Consider the following 17,500-nt stretch of genomic DNA (forward strand, 5'->3'; position numbering starts at 1 on the left):
GCAACCTGCTTTATCATATATCCTCTTGACGACTGAAGCATTTTCGCATATCAGCCTTCAAGGGCCGGGTTAGTCTCCTTTATTAACCCAATAACCGTTTTCTATGGAAAGCAGGTTTGGTGCCCCAGCTGTCAGCTAAGAGTGCGGGCAGCAAAAATTTACGCTACCCAGATTGTCAGCAAAAAGTAAAAAGACAACATGGCAACTGCCCTCCGTGTGCGCTATCTTTTAAATGCAGGGGGGCTACATTAGCTTATTTTCAGTTTCTGTATCTTATTCCATATATTCAACTCATGATAAGTGCAGTAACATACATACGGCGGTTCCCTTTAAGCACTGTCACATATTTATATGTCTGCTCTTTCCAGCCATGAAATAATAATAATAATAATTCATACTTGGGTATAGGATTATCATTCTCTTAGACCAGACACACGTGCATTGTTTCATGTAAGGAAGTTTATTCGTTGTACATAAAACCTTTTCTTTTGTCGCTCTAGAATTTATAAATAATAGGATACAACAATTGGCCATTCGAATTATTGTTAATACTAATCATCAGATTTTTTTTCTGACAAGCCATGATAATCGTATGCTAATAAGAAAATTTGTTCGAAAAGATTCGCATATTGTAGTCCGTTATAATCAAGTCTTTGGGCCTAAAGCCTAGTTTGTTATGAATTCTACATCATCCACGATGCATGTCCGTTTGGACGGAAAAAAAAAAATAAAATAAAAGTAAACTGTATAGAATTTGTCTAGTGATATATATATATATATATATAATATATATATATATATATATATATAGATAGATAGAGAATAGATAGATAGATAGATGATAGATAAGATAGATAGATAGATAATATATATAATATTATAGATATCTATCTATATCTATATATCTATCTATATATATATATATCTATATGTCTATCTATCTATCTATCTATCTATCTATATATCTATATATATACTATATATATATATATATATATATATATATATATATATATATATATATATAATATATCAGAGAGAGACAGACAGACAGACAGAGAGAGAGAGAGAGAGAGAGAGAGAGAGAGAGAGAGAGAGAGAGAGAGAGAGCCATATCCAAGGTAATGATCAGTTGTTGCTATTTGTTGTCATCTCTTCGTTCCTTCCACCTGCATCGAGTTTGGTGGGTGGAACCCCATTCGAACATTAGTAAGAGAATGGTTGCCTCGGATTATCCCTAGTCTTTTGACCTATTCCAATTCCTTGTTTCATGAGCAATGGCGGATTTAGTGATCTCCCTTTTGTACAGGCAAACGAATTTTACTTTCCCCGTGACATTTGACCGTCGACAAGGGAATTCCGAACTGGCCATCATCAATGAAAGAAGGAACTGGAATCTTTGAAAAGGACTCGTTATAATTCCAAACCCTCATGCCAAGCGCATCAAATTCGTCACGGGTGGGAGGTAACGGGAGCAGTAAACAAAAATAACCAATCATTTCGTTCAATATCAACTAAGTCGCTATCGTACAAATTTCTGTATTCGCCAGTTATCCCTATCATAGTCAAACAAAATGACCATGCACATGTAGTGCGTTTTAGACGTTGCCACTTTCCCGGATTTGATTCATAAAACCTTGACCTAAGCTTGGATGTCGTGTAGATGCGGCACCACCCTGCCACACCTTTCCATGCTAGGTTCTGGTATCTAACCATGAAGACGTAAAATTGTCTGAAATCTGAAGAATTGAAATCATTTAGTAAACTGCTTTGATAAAAAAAAGTAGTGCGAAGATAATCTAGTTTCTAATCACCTAAATAAATCATACTAACTCCCAATGTCTAGCCCAGACTCACCGATGAAAATAAATGAAACAGTGCGATAAGAAAAAAAAAAACTGTTATTGGTTCCTCAAGTGATGGCAGATTAACTCGGCCTTGTCCGGAACGGCCTCTTTCTTCTGGATAGTCCTGGGGAGGGATAAGTAGGATTTTATGACCGGATTAAAGAACCGCGAATTGTGGGTAGAAGTTTGGAAAGCGTAGCTAATGACACCCATATGTGTACAGTGTTTCTGTGTGCACTATAAGTCATATTTATATACATGACACTCATCATACTCATATATATATATTGTTCTTTTTTCTGTAGTGTTGTTAGAGTTCTCTAACGTTATTTTTTATCATTGTCAAAATTGCTATGTTTGAATTTCTGTATATGGCATCAGTGTTCAAAGGAGCGTAAAGCAGAATACAAAGAAAAGTTCTCTCTCTCTCTCTCTCTCTCTCTCTCTCTCTCTCTCTCTACACGACTAGACTCAAGGGTAATTTGATTAAGAAAATGGTGATAGAGATAATTTCATCATCTGTTTTTATAGATTTTCCTTTATCGATGTAATGAAACTGCCACCGTTGTCAAATACGAAATCTTAGGACCGGAAATTACTGGCAACCCTTTCCGAATCATTACACATATTCATACTTTATTATCTTTACCTTGTTTACCCTCTGTTTCGTTTTCATCACTATAACTGTCGGATGAATTTTCAGCAATGTTTGTTGTGTAAGAATTTTGTACATAACTTTCGTTTAGAATATGGTACTGGTGCATTGTTTCATAAATGAAAGTTTGCGCGTTCTACATCTAACATCTTGTTCTGTAACGTTCCAGTACATTTTTTTTATATTTCAGTGGGAAAAATGTCAATAAATTACAATTACGTACTTATCGTTTTTCATTTGCGCTAGAGCTGGAAAGGAAACAGAAGAAAACAACCCACGACCGATGGTAAGTTGGCTTAGAAGGATTATAGCCCCTCTACCCCTTGCGTTGAAAGACCAAAATTCCGTGTAAATGAACGACCAGCCAGCAGCGTGTTGTCTCGCTACATAGCGACTCCGCCAAGTGATTGGCGAATTCCCGCATTAGATATAGAAAATCAGGAAAATTATGATAAAAGGGTTCGGGAGGAAGTGTTTTGTTTGGATAAGGTCGACAACACTTCCTCGGACCTAGAGAAGAATACATTGAGAGAGGATTTCTACCTTTAAAAGAAAGGCAAGGCAAAAATAAAATCAATCGTATATAATACGTACTAAACGTTTGCAATGTTGAAAACATCCGCTCCCCGTATATATATGTTACTAACGGCTCAGTAGCGTTGGGCGTGCTACGTTAATATATACGTACTAAACGGTTAAAGGGTTAAGCTGGTGTAACTTTCAGATGGTAAATTACAAATTGAAATGTTCGCTAGTTTTTCGTTATATTCAACCTGAAAACTTTAAGTTATTTTGTTGCAAAGTGTTTAAGCTCTCAGTTATTTCTGGGGATTTACAGTTGAAAGCATCGACCCTGCAAGCGTGTTTTAGACAGCAAAATATGCAAGATATGATCTGAAACATATATCAGTAAGTGAAGACGCAGTCCTTCATTTCGTCAACAAAGCTACCTCCCTTTTCTGTTGCCACAAAACACATGTTCATAGTTTACCTATTTATTGTGGACAAAGAACTCCCATATATCATAAAAAATTGTGAGCGTGATGACCTTTTATGTTATAAACCTGATATTCATTCCTTTGTAATACTTGTTACGAAGTTTATGATATCTTCGGCAATTTTGAACTTTATCTTATTGATTTAGATAATGTGTTTAACACAGATCCACTTCAAAGAGAAGATTCCATGGTGCTTTAGAATCTATTGCCAACAAATGTTAAATAATGTAATACACATTTCAAACTGAGTTTGTTCAGTTTGCATCATAGGAAGAGGAACAAAATATCAAAAGTTATTTTAATAAAAATAAAATTTATTATAGTTCTTAGAAAAATAAACTCTCATATTTTCTTTTGATAAATCGGCCTCCTTTCTTAATATTTTCGAACATTAAACAATTCATGGAGTCATTGACGTTCCAACTCCGGTATCTTCATGGAAGAAAAGATGTTTATCAACCGAAGAATCCACCACCATATCCACCAAATCCACCTCCAAAGCCTCCAAAAACCACCAGCCGTATCCGCCGTATCCGCCGTAGCCATAGCCGAATCCGTGGGGGTCTATAACCGTAACCGCCGAAGCCATAGGGACTACCTCCAAAGAAGTGGCGTCAGCTAGGTTCGGGTGCTGGCAGGGCTCCAGTGACCTCCATCAGGGCAAAAAGGGCCACCAACGCCAACAGGGCAACGCTGATCTGCAAAGGGAATCAAGGAAGTTAATTCACTAAATTTCATTTAGATTCTAGTTAGTTCATTGCACTGTACTAGTGAATGAGAATGAATAATGATAATATAAAGTAAAAGGCTAACCAACGTAAGTAACATCAATAGTTACAAATAGAAATTACAAGTACATGATCTATAAGTGAAAAGGAAAATAGATCTTAATTTATTACAGTTATATGGAATGTGGAGATCACAGTTTGTTTGTACATTTTGAAGTAAGTTATTGTTTGTTATGTGCTTCATTTCTTCACTAAGTTTAGAATCTTTTATGTCTTTAAATGATAAAATTCTTTCCTTCGTACTTACAGTTTTCATCGTGAAAAGGAGTTGAGCTTCTTCCTTAGCTTAATCTGGAAGTGTATGTCAATGTGCTTGTTGTTGTTGTTGTTGTATTAAGCCAACACTTCTTGTTGGCACGGGCCTTTCCCTTGTTCGGCCCGTAGGGTCAATGTGCCTTGCGACCTTCCTTTTATAGGTGGCTCATTCCAGTGTGGAGAGTTACCAACGATCTATTTTGAAATTGAATTGTCAAACGGTTTGCGTAGAAAACCTTGAAAGACTTTTGCATCTAAAATCGACAATCTTCATCAAATGCCATTAATGACCATATTATTCTTCTGCCTTATTGGCACGGTTATTATAACTGTAATAATTATCTTCTCGGTAAATCAAATGACAAGGAAAAATTCTTAGCGAAACTGAGGGAAGACCGGGGTAAAACCCGTTACAAAACTTCCTAGCAAGTTTTGGCAAAGTCCATCGCAGCTCCCTCCCCCTCCCATATGATAGAAGTTCTTTTTTTGTCGACTGATACTCTAAGTCTGAGTCAAGGAATGGCCGGGGGCATTGGAACTTTAAAAAGATGGGGTTTTCAGATCCATACTTCGCATGTAAACAAGACGATAGTTACTTTAGGGATTTTGGAGAAGTGCTTGTTGGTAACTGGTAAAAATTAAACAAAATACAGAATTCTTCGTTTCAGAAAAGATGGATATTTTGACAAAAACATAAAAAACAATAAGGAAGTAATAAACATAATTGAAAAATGTGTTTAAAATAAGTTTTTGTGTTTGACAAAAGAAAAGAAGACGAAATTGAAGAGAGGCGCCGGTATGATGATGAGATATCGTAATATTTCATTTTTTTAACGAATGAATATTACAAAATAAAAGCAGGCCTTGTTGATGCAGAAGTTGAATACCTTCTTGGAATCTCTGAAAACTTGTGGAGTCGATTATAGAGAATTAAAGGAATGTATATATGTATATATATATATATATATAATATATATATATGTATATATATATATAGAGTATATATATATATATATATGTATGTATATATATAATATATATATATATATATATATATATATATATATATATCATATCCCAGACACCTCTCCAAACAAGGAAAGAATATCTTGCCTGTGAAGTGCTTAGAGCTGTCCCTTACGACTCTTGACTTATTACAATGAACCAAACTTGTAGCCAAGTCTCAACTGCTAATCTTATAATATATATATATATATAATATATATATATATATATATATATATATATGTATATATAATATACTATATATATATATATTATATACATATATATATATACATATATGATATATATATATATATATATATATACTATATATATATATATATATATATATATATTACAAGATTAGCAGTTGAGACTTGGCTACAAGGTTTGGTCATTGTAGTAATAAGTCAAGAGTCGAAAGGGACAGCTCTAAGCACTTCACAGGCAAGATATTCTTTCCCTTGTTTGGAGAGGTGTCTGATATATATATATATATATATATATATATATATATATATATATATATATATATACATATATATATATATACATATATATATATATATATATATATATATATATATATATATACATTCTTTAATTCTCTATAATCGACTCCACAAGTTTTCAGAGATTCACAAGAAGGTATTCAACTTCTGCATCAACAAGTTCTGCTTTTATTTTGTAATATTCATTCGTTAAAAAAAACTGAAATAGTACGATATCTCATAATTTCGGCAGATGTCTCTTATTACGTTAGCATAAAGATATAAATTTTACTGAACAAATGTTGGATGCCTGGTTCTTTTTGTATAAACTAACTTCTTTTTAATGATAAACATATCTGATAAAATTGTTTACATAAAAAAGTAAGCTGGAAAACAGTGTAATCATGGGTAATTCCGTAAGTTAATTCTGCAACTATTTTTCCATTGAAACTTTTAGCCAGTAGGTTATTCTAGCAGTAGAATATAATCCCGGAACATCAAGCTGTAGGAATTGAGTAATGAAATGAAATTTCCTCCTTTTTTATTTATTAAAAAAAAAATTTATCCACATGATGATAGAAGGCGATTTACTTCTAAGCCTGCCATGTCCTTAATGCGCAGGACGAAATATAAAATTTGATTTTAAATGACTGAATGGAAAACCATCAAAATAGACATTGGCAAACCTTTTACACGTGAAGGGGCAAAAAGGTAAAACCAATTACCAGAGGCCAAATGACATCCTGCGACTAGGTGTGTATTGGTTTCTTTATTATTCTCAGCAACCCACCATAGAACATCATCTCAGGAAATAACGTAGGTATACTGACTTACCATCCGGGTAAGTTCAAAGATATTTTAAGTTGACAACCATTATTCACACTGCAATTTCTGAAATGAAGATTTTTTTTCCTGTTAATAAAAAGAATGTATTTTTTGGATGAAATGTCTCCAGTTGTTGTTGTTGAACTTTGCAGTACAAAGAGAAGTTATGCTGTGAGTTTGTTTTACTGTAGATCTTGTAAATATTTATAATACTCTTTAAGAAAGACAACACCTATTTTCCAAACTTATACAAGCGTATGAATATATATACATACGTAACATAATATAGGGAATTATATTTACATGATTTTAGCCGGTAAACAAAATTTCTTTCATTCAGCTGGATTGCATTAAAGAATCTTTTTTAAAAATCTGCTCTCTTAACACTTCTGAGCTGCTCGGCTAAGCTTTCCGGTTGGAGTTGTACAAATCAAGTTAAAAAGTTGTATTATAACCGTCATTTCATGTCTTGTACTGGGCGCATCTTTTCCATGAAGACAGGTGTACAATAAGGTGATGTGGAGGCGAAAGAGAGAGAGAGAGAGAGGAGAGAGAGGAGAGAGAGAGCGAGAGAGAGAGAGAGAGACGAGAGTGGGTGACATTCATTCATATAGATTTTACAAGTGTAATGCTGTGTTTGGGGGAAAACAACCATTCAGACATGTCCGAAGCGATCCAATACTTGAAAGATTTTATTCCTTAATATCGGGAGGAATTTCGCCCATCTGCTATTCAAGATGAAAGTAAAGAGGTTATCCTACTGAAGGGCTGATCTTAGGTCGGTGCATTCTATGGACTTCTGTAGCCTGAGTGATTTCTCTGTCAGGTCAGGTAACTGCAGAAGGAGCGGAGCCGGAATACCAAGGAAGGACTTTATGGGCAGCATTCTTTGAGTGTTCATTGCAAAACTAGAGAATCTTTTTTTATGTATATTCACCAGAGTTATTCATATTTAAGCCAAGATTAATTGCCTTCGATACTTTACTCCATTTCAGATTTTTATATAAAAAAATAATGATATAGGTAAATAGGATATATTGTACCTGGTTGATCCTATTAAACTGTTTATAAGAAACCCTACTCTTCAGGGAGAGTTGCCAACGATCTCTATCCTGAAACTTATTTTAAAAACACGGAAAAACGTTCAAATAGCTCTTTCCCTTTAATCATATTAATTTCACCTTCCTTTTCGATTATAATAATTACTAATGCAATGTTTTTTATTGTCTCAAAGACACTGATGTTCATGGAAACCTTCGGGCGTACCGATGACGACATTGGGTAATACCCGACGGTGAACTAACTATCCCTCAAGGTCAGCAAAGCAAACGTTGCTGGTTCTTCCTCACATTCCTACCCAATGACTATTACCCTAACAAGGCCTTTCTTTCGTCTGGCAGCGATTCGTACAAACTCGTAGCACCCGACCGCACAAGATCACGGTCACAATAAGGAACATTTTTGCGCTTCTCTCTCATATACTGTACAGACCTACGTTCACGTGAAATATGTATATGTGTGTGTATGCGCGCGTGTGTGTACATATACTATGTATATAGACTACGTACGTGTGTGTGCGGCATTAGTGGTGTAAAGGATTTGTGGCTAAGGCCACACTATGCTTCCTTCTCTGTTGTCCTAGGAAGCAATGAAGAATTTCTGGAAAAAAAATATTTCCATTTTTGTACGTCCCTTGTTGTGCCATCTAGCTTGTATTTGACAGGGCATAGAAGTCATTCAATATCAGAGGCAGAGACGCCATGGGACTAGTGTGATACAGAATGAAGCTCTTCAAGAATAAAAACCAAACTTTAGATCTCCATCAGCTGAAATAAAGGTTACCTAAATAACTGTTAAGTGAAGTTCTAAGGCAAGTAATATTTAATCTAATAACATAAATCAAGAAGCTTTTTCTTTCTTCTCTTAACAGAAGATCCATTTCATGTTAATTATAAAGTTCCATAGCATTCATTTTCGTCTCAATTCTTCCTTTTTAGAGCAGGAAATAAAGCCACAAATAACTGACCGTTTCCAGTTTATAATGTGGCCCGAAAAAATAGTGCGGTCAGTAATTTAGACTATAAGAACGAGTGGAACTTGTCAGTCAAGTTTATGAAGTTTATGGAATTTTAATGTAATCTCTCAACTCTGAATATATATATATATATATATATATATATATATATATATAATGGTATATATATATATATATATATATATATGTATGCTATATATATATATATATATATATATATATTATATATATATATATATATATGTATATATATATATACATATTTATATATATATATATATATATATATATATATGTATATATATATATATATATATATATATATGTATATATATATATATATATATATATATATATATATATATATATATCATACATACATACATACATATATATGCATATATATATATATATATATATATATATATATATTACATGACATACATATACATACATATATATATATATATATATATATATTATATATATATACACTATATATCTCTTTTTTAGAAGCATAATGTTATATCACATGACATAAATCTTTCTGTGGCTGCACTTTATTTTCAGAAAGAACGAATCCAAAAATAAGTAGATTAATGCTATAAAGATAACTGTTACATAATCATAAAGGTACCACATCGGAGACATTACAAGATTTCCAGAGCGATGGAAACAGATAATGGACGACGCTCTGGTAACGGCCCCATTCCTGGAATTATGATCCAGTGACCAGTTTCCAGAAGTGATCTTTATTTGTCTTCAGACTCATTTCGGTATTATAAGCAAGGAAGCTAGTTTTAGAAGTCAGTTGGTTAGAGGTTTATAATGACATTTAGTGCGCTTTTACTAGTGTGAAGCCATCTTATGATAAGGGCTGTTGGCACGTTGATTGGTACATATTATCTCACATTTGGAATACACTCTACTGTCGGATTATTACCGAGAGATCTTTCAGAAAATAATCCTCCATAAGTTTGGTCATTTACGGATGATAGGTCAAGGACAAAATGATTAAAGAGTAGCACCTATTTTAATTAAAATAAAAAAGGCAAAATATATTGAATATACCCCTTCTATCTCAATGTGAATTTACAACTCATCCTTTATGCTTTCAATAACACGTACATTTGTTTCGAAACAATAAATATACCTTTAATATTTTATTTCTATAACGTTCCTTCCCCTTGCTAATTCACTTGATCATTGACCTTTTTTTAGTACACTACCAACATGGCAATTAACTTCAAACAATTGTTTTTCTGCTTTCATCAAATGCCCAAGCATCATACCGACTGTCCATAATTTCCATAGATCAACGCTTGCGTTCAAAATCCCTGAGTCTTTCTGTATTTTGTTGCTTACCCGTGCTTTTGCAACATTGATACTAGGAAAAAGCAACTTACGCCCCAGGATATCTACTCCTGACTCACAATAGACTTAGAAACAGTCTCTTGGGGACAGAGTGTAGAGGCACAAATACTGGATTGCTATGAACGTTACCAAATCTTGCAGGGCAGGTTCTAGGGGGGTTTTACCCTGCTCTTAAAATTGTTACGCAAACAATTTTTTCCAATGCAGTAAATACCTCGAAACACGCATAAAGATAAAGATAGATTGTAATTATTTTTCACCAGGAAATATAGTGTGATCATAGTAACATTAGATTATAACAAACGAAATTAGTCCCGAAAGCTTTTAAATTCAATCCACTTAAAAGAAGCCGTCACATCAAGTTTCAAAATAGACGTCGTTGGCAACTCTTCGCAAAGGAAGTCGCCTTGCATAAATACCAGCTGCGATGGACGAAGATGCTCAGAACATTTCGCGGAATCAGCCAAGGAAGAATTGCACAGTCTGCCCACTGTCCAACATGAAAACGGTGAGATTAATATAGGTTATTTTATATAAACGTAGTATTTTTTCTAGAAATTTCTTAAATAGTAGCAGCTTCTGAAATTTTAAAAAGAAAGTTAAATAAATTAATAAGAGATTTCAATGCACCTTACAGCACTGATCAAATCTAATCTACAACTGCTTTTCAGCTAGTATGCTGTGTAATAGGAAATCTCAGTTTTGTATTTTGTGTTCTGCATGCAAATGATGACTTTTTTTTATTAAAATTATATGTATATAAGACACACCCCCACACACACACACAAATATATATATATATATATAATATTTTTTTTTTTAAAAAAAAAAAATACATATATATATATATAGGCTTATGCAGGTATATCACATACATCCATTCAGGAAATCGCAGACAACCACATCAGAAGAATAATTTATTAGAGACGTTTCGCACAATACAATGTGCATCTTCAGTCTGTTGAGATAAAAAACACATCTACATATTAGCATTCAATAATAGCTGGATTCTCAATATAGTAAAAAGACTAAAATTAACTTAAAATTGACATAAAGGACTAAAAATTGACAAGTAAAACTAAAAAGTAAAAAGTACAAATAAAAAAACAAATACCAAGCGCAACCAACCGTTAGTTGAGAAGGAAGGAGGTAGAATGACTAGGCTTGGGCAAGAAGTTAAAACGTTGACTATGCCAGATAAAGGGAGAAGATGAAACTCCACTATTCAACAAAACGAGGGAACAAGGACGTTAATATATAATGACTCTAGAGTGGTTATGTAATCAGAGTCTTTAAACCGAGCCTAAAATAGAGAAGTGTTGTTTCTTCACCTCTATCTTGCAATTGATTGCGTGGTTTTTTATGTTTGAGTGTTCAGGCCTACTTAATTTTTGACCGGTCCTGAAACTAAAGCCCATGTGACTGCAGTATCTCATCTGCAGCAGCCTCTAGTCGATCCAACGTAAATTCCGGGACATCCCGGGCACGTAAATTTGTATACCACGTTGGATCGCATGAACTGCTGCAGACGATCTTTGAAGCAGAAAAAAGAGCCTATTTTGCATGGGTTGTTAGATATAAGTATTATATTTAGACAGGGAATTTCACTTTCTATGATTCTAGTTAGGTGTTGTGAAAATTTGCTATTGTATATATGGATGGAGGCATACATTAGTTTCGTTGGTACGCCTATCATTGGAATGGGTGGTTTAAAATGCAAAGTTAAAAGTTTGTTAACAATATTAAAAAATACATTCTTAGGGTACGAGTTTCGTGGAAGATATTAGATAAAAATTCAATTTCTTTATGAAAGATATCCCAGTTTTGATGAGTATTTTATTGCTCTATGAAACCAGAGTGGAGATTGCATTAAGCTTAAAACTCTTTTGACAAGAACTATAAAAATTATTAGAAAGTCCCGTATATGTTTTCTTTCTAAAAAACTGAAGTGTTAAAAATTGACTGATCCCTAGTTATGCAAATATCAAGAAAACGGTAATGAATTACCGTTTTCGAGTTCCACAGTAAAATTAATGTTAGGGTGTTTCAAATTAATAAACTGTAAAAATTGTAAAGCTTGCCATTCGTATCTAAAAAGGGAGAAGGTATCGTCCACGTACCTTCTGTAAAACAATGGTTTAAAAGAATTAGGACAAGAATTCAAAAATTCTTGTTCAAGACTAGACATAAAAAAAATTTGCGAATAATGGCGACCCAAGGTGGAACCCATGGCCACACCATCTACCTGAGAATATAAATTTATTGTTAAAAACAAAAGCTGAGTCGTGAACGGCAAGTTCTAAAAATTGCTTAAAAAGCAGCTTATTAAAACCATGAAATAAAAACTCTTCATTTGGAAATATTCTGTCAATTATGATGTTTATAGTTTCATTAATAGGGACATTCGTAAACAACGACTCCACGTCAAAACTGGCCATAAAGAGTTCACCATCCTGTTTAGTAATTTGATCTTGAAAAGTCGTAACCGTTTTTCACATTGCATTGGTTAAAAGAAAACTCATTTAAAATAGATACTAAAAATTTAGATATATTAAAAGATGGACTGTTGTATGCCGCCATAATTGGTCTAATAGGCAAACCATGCTTATGAATTTTCGGTAGTCCGTAAAGAATGCTAAATGAAGAACCGAGACCCAACAAAAGTTTTTGGTATGTATTTTCATCCAATATGTTTTCATTTTTAGTTTCCTCCAAAAATCTGTTAATTTTATCTTCACGTTTATTAAATATCTAAAAATTAGGCTCTCCTAGAAGTTTAAATTTAGTATTATCGGAGAGAATTTCTTCAATTTTAGTTGTATATTCAGTTTTGTTTAAGATTACAACACCTTTTCCCTTGTCTGGCTTACAAATAACTAGATCATCTCTTTTTCTAAGTGTGAGTAATAATTGCAAGTCATCTTTTCTAAAGAACGGGGTCCACGAGACCTTCAGTTGAGAATAGGTCTTATGGGCCAAAGAGGAAATTTTTCTGTTGTAAATTGCTAAACATTTATATTTACATCAAGTTTGATTAGACGTTGAAACAACACTTCCAGTGGATAAAAGAATCTGGCATAGTCAGGTTCTATAAGAAGGTAAACAAAATTCAAGCCCAACGAAAGTAAAAAATCTTCTCTCTTAGACAGCACATAGTTAGAAAAATTAAAAATACAATTACATCTTGGTTAAAAACAGGAGTAGCAACTCCTAAGCTCTGCAATTTTTCTTCCTTTGGTGGCGCTGGTGAAACATTATCTATAAAAATCATTTATATGTTTATTAAAATATTTCTGGAAAATTAATACGGTCCAAAAAAGACAAGTCATTAAATAGTACATTTTTCAGTTGTTTAACAGTAATATCAAGCTTTCTGTATTGCGGTGGTCTGCTTTGTATCAATCTCTTTGCGAAGAAGTGTCCTTAACGTATCTCTGTAGAACTCCGTACTATAAAGGCAGGACTTATAGAGTTTGAAGCGGATGAACTTCGGGAAAACTTCGTTTAGCTCGCAATATTGAAGGAAATCTAGGTCGCATCTTGCTTTCTGGAGCTTAAGAGTTGCCTTCTCCAGTCTTCTTGAAATAGACAAGGTAGTTGCTGGGTAACGACATCTCAGTATTTGTGAAAAGTGACGAATCCCACTAAGGCGGAGGCGAAGAACGAAAGGAAAAAAAAACTAGGAACAGGCGTCGAATCATCACGGAACAAACAGGCTATGCAGGTATATCACATACATCCATTCAGGAAATCGCAGACAACCACATCAGAAGAATAATTTATTAGAGACGTTTTCGCACATACAATGTGCATCTTCAGTCTGTTGAGATACACATCATCATATTAGCATTCAATAATAGCTGGATTCTCAATATAGTAAAAAAGACTAAAATTAACTTAAAATTGACATAAAGGACTAAAAATGACAAGTAAAACTAAAAAGTAAAAAGTACAAATAAAAAACAAATACCAAGGCGCAACCAACCGTTAGTGAGAAGGAAGGAGGTAGAATGACTAGGCTTGGGCAAGAAGTTAAAAACGTTGACTATGCCAGATAAAGCGGAGAAGATGAAACTCCACTATTCAACGAGGGAACAAGAACGTTTAATATATAATGACTCTAGAGTGGTTATGTAATCAGAGTCTTTAACCGAGCCTAAAATAGAGAAGTGTTGTTTCTTCACCTCTATCTTGCAATTGATTGCGTGGTTTTTTATGTTTGAGTGTTCAGGCCTACTTAATTTTTGACCGGTCCTGAAACTAAAGCCCATGTGACTGCAGTATCTCATCTGCAGCAGCCTCCTAGTCGATCCAACGTAAATTCCGGGCCGGGACAATCCCGGGCAACGTAAATTTTGTATACCACGTTGGATCGCATGAACTGCTGACAAAGACGATCTTTGAAGCAGAAAAAAGAGCCTATTTTGCATGGGTTGTTAGATATAAGTATTATATTTAGACAGGGAATTTCACATATATATATATATGTGTGTGTGTGTGTGTGTGTGTGTGTGTGTGTGTGTGTGTATTTGTATGTTATATTCAAATGATCTCGAATACGATAGAAATTATCTAATCGTTAATGTAGTTGTGGCTGTCTCATGACATATTTTCTAAAGTTGTTAATTAATTACATGCAGCAGAATTGATCTATCTTTACCAAAGAAATCTTTTTAAATTGGCCTAATTCATGCTCTTTCTAAGCATAATTTGCTTTTTGAAGAAGTAAACCAACTTGGGAATCATCTGAATTTTCAAAATTCAATTTTTTATTCCCTTTTGCAGATCGGCGTTGCCCTGTTGGCGTTTGGTGGCCCCTTTTGTTGCCCTAATGGAGGTCACTGGGGAGCTCTGCCAGCACCCGAACCTAACCGACGGTTCTTCTTTGGAGGTAGTCCCTTATGGCTTCGGCGGTTACGGCTACAGACCCTTTGGATACGGTTTCAGGTACGGCGGATACGGCGGCAGTTTTTTGGAGGCTTTGGAGGTGGATTTGTGGATATAGTGGTGGTTTCTTCGGTTGATAAACATCTTGTCAAATTTGCCATGAATAAGAATACGGGAAGTTAGAACATCAATGACCTCCATGAACGATGTTTTGTCAAAAATCTAATGTTGAGGCATTCAGTTGTTCCTATGAAAAGATGACTTATATTTTTGTTAAAAACCACAATAAAATTGTCTACCTCTTAAAATAACTTTTAGTACACATTCCTTCTTGTAATGAAAATAGAAATTAAATCCACTTTTAAAGTGCCTTGAGAAGTGTAGTAATTTAGTCATTTTATAAAAGTGAAAATTACCACTTCAGTGGCTTTATGTTTTTTGTGCCAATATGTAGAAGACGACAGGCTTTGTATCTAAATGGTTCTAAAGCAGACCTATGCACAGATTAAGTCTGAAATCATTCTATGATCAAGGGTGTTTTTCATGTAAAAAGTATGATCGAAAATGTCATCCAGTTACCCACTTTCCTTCAATAAGTAGACAGTCTAGATGGAAAGAACTTCTTTCAAGACTTCATTAAGCTTAGAAAGGACAAGAAGAACGTAGATTGGTCTTTATTGGTCTTAACCAGCTTTTACAAATCCACATTGAATAAAAACAAAGGACTTTGCATTGTTGTAAGAAGTATATGCACGATATATTGATTAATCAGCAACAAGTTCAGTGGACAGGAAGATGTTCATTGGATCATTATCTTTAAATCTTACGAAAGAACCAAGAAAACTATAAATCTCCTTCAGATTTGATGAGTTCAGACCCTTGTTACTTTTGTCCTATGAAGTTCGTATTTCCTGTAGCCAGTTATTTTGTTTGCGCTTATTCCTTATCACTTACTATCTGTCCTTTTATAACGAACAATATTAATGAAATCACGACATGCTGTAAGAAAAAAAATTGTAGAAAACATGCATTATCGATAACGAACCTACCATTTTTCCAGTAGTGAAGAATTAGCAGTGTTTTTCTTTTTACTAAGTTCTTGCAATTTTAAACACATGTTAGAATCCAGTCACCTTGCCTCCAGTTATGACAAATGTAGTCATGGAAATTATTCTGGAAGAAATGACCACTGGAATATAGAAACCGAGGCTATGAAGAATCAATACCATTATCAAAATAATTGTGTGTAGTATATGGGGGTCAGAATTCCCTTGTTTCATTCAGTTGATGGAACGTTGTTCATCATAGACACCTCATTGACGCGGTTTTACGTTACGTGGTGACCAAAGCATCAAGGCCTTGAGTTTTAATATCTCTGCTGAAGAGCACAATCATAAGTGTTTTCAATTATAATTACCATTTTCTTGTTCTCTTCAGAAAGTCTATTGGAAGTAAATTTTGCGTGGAGTAACAATGGGAAAAGGTTTCAAATGTTTCTTCGTCTGTTACATGTTCTTGAGTTTTTTTTTTATTTGTTTTATTTGGATATTTACAATTATTTTCCACCACAGGAAGGCTTTTTTATTATTCTTTTTTATTTTGCCTCATCACATCCTCTTGATTTTTAAAGATCACTTTTGTGAGGTCTTTTTGCTTGTTTATTCTTACCAAGTTGATTGGTGTTGATATTACATTTACTGTTAATGCGACTTTTGCTCTTATAGATGTTTAAAAAATGTACACTTATTTTGTCGTTCGCTGTTTGTGCTCTCAAATACATCTGCATAACATTACATAATAAGCCAGTTAGTTATTGACTATGGCCTCCCATATATCACCACAAAAATTGTAAGAGTGCCTTTTCATTATGATCTAACTCTTTCAGCCGTTAGCACGAATATTTTGGGTTATAGAGTTTTCGGATAGTTCACCAAGTTTCATCTTTTCTTAATTATTCTAAGGATGTATATTACACAATCCCATTTGATCGTGAAGATTGGCAAAAAGTTTTGAATCCATTACCAACAAATGTTATTTAAATGACTACAAATAACTAGACATATGAAACTGAAATATATTTCAGATTACACTGGAGGCAAAGGAATAACATACTAAAAGTCATTTTAAAAGTTGGAAATTTTATTATAATTTATAGAAAAAATATACTTTTTGTTTTCACTAGCATAATTCTTTCAGTCTAATGATTTTCAACCAAAATGTTGTTCATGGAGGCAACTGATGTTCGAAATTCCGGTATCGTCATGAAAGACAAGATGTTTATCAACCGAAGAAACCACCACCGTATCCACCAAATCCACCACCGAAGCCTCCAAAGCCACC

General features: G+C 33.9%; 1 protein-coding gene across 1 annotated transcript in view; it reads left to right on the plus strand.

Annotated features, from left to right (window-relative positions):
• The first annotated feature begins 10,732 nt into the window (after positions 1-10,732).
• LOC135204081 (neuropeptide-like protein 31) overlaps positions 10,733-17,500 on the plus strand; it is a 61,624-nt gene continuing 54,856 nt past the window's right edge. Inside the window, exon 1 of the mRNA XM_064234082.1 lies at positions 10,733-10,781. Coding sequence (XP_064090152.1) covers positions 10,773-10,781 — 9 coding nt within the window. The 5' untranslated portion in view covers positions 10,733-10,772. The remainder of the gene's footprint in view (positions 10,782-17,500) is intronic.

This window comes from Macrobrachium nipponense, chromosome 24 (genome assembly GCF_015104395.2).
Source record: "Macrobrachium nipponense isolate FS-2020 chromosome 24, ASM1510439v2, whole genome shotgun sequence".
Taxonomy (NCBI): domain Eukaryota; kingdom Metazoa; phylum Arthropoda; class Malacostraca; order Decapoda; family Palaemonidae; genus Macrobrachium; species Macrobrachium nipponense.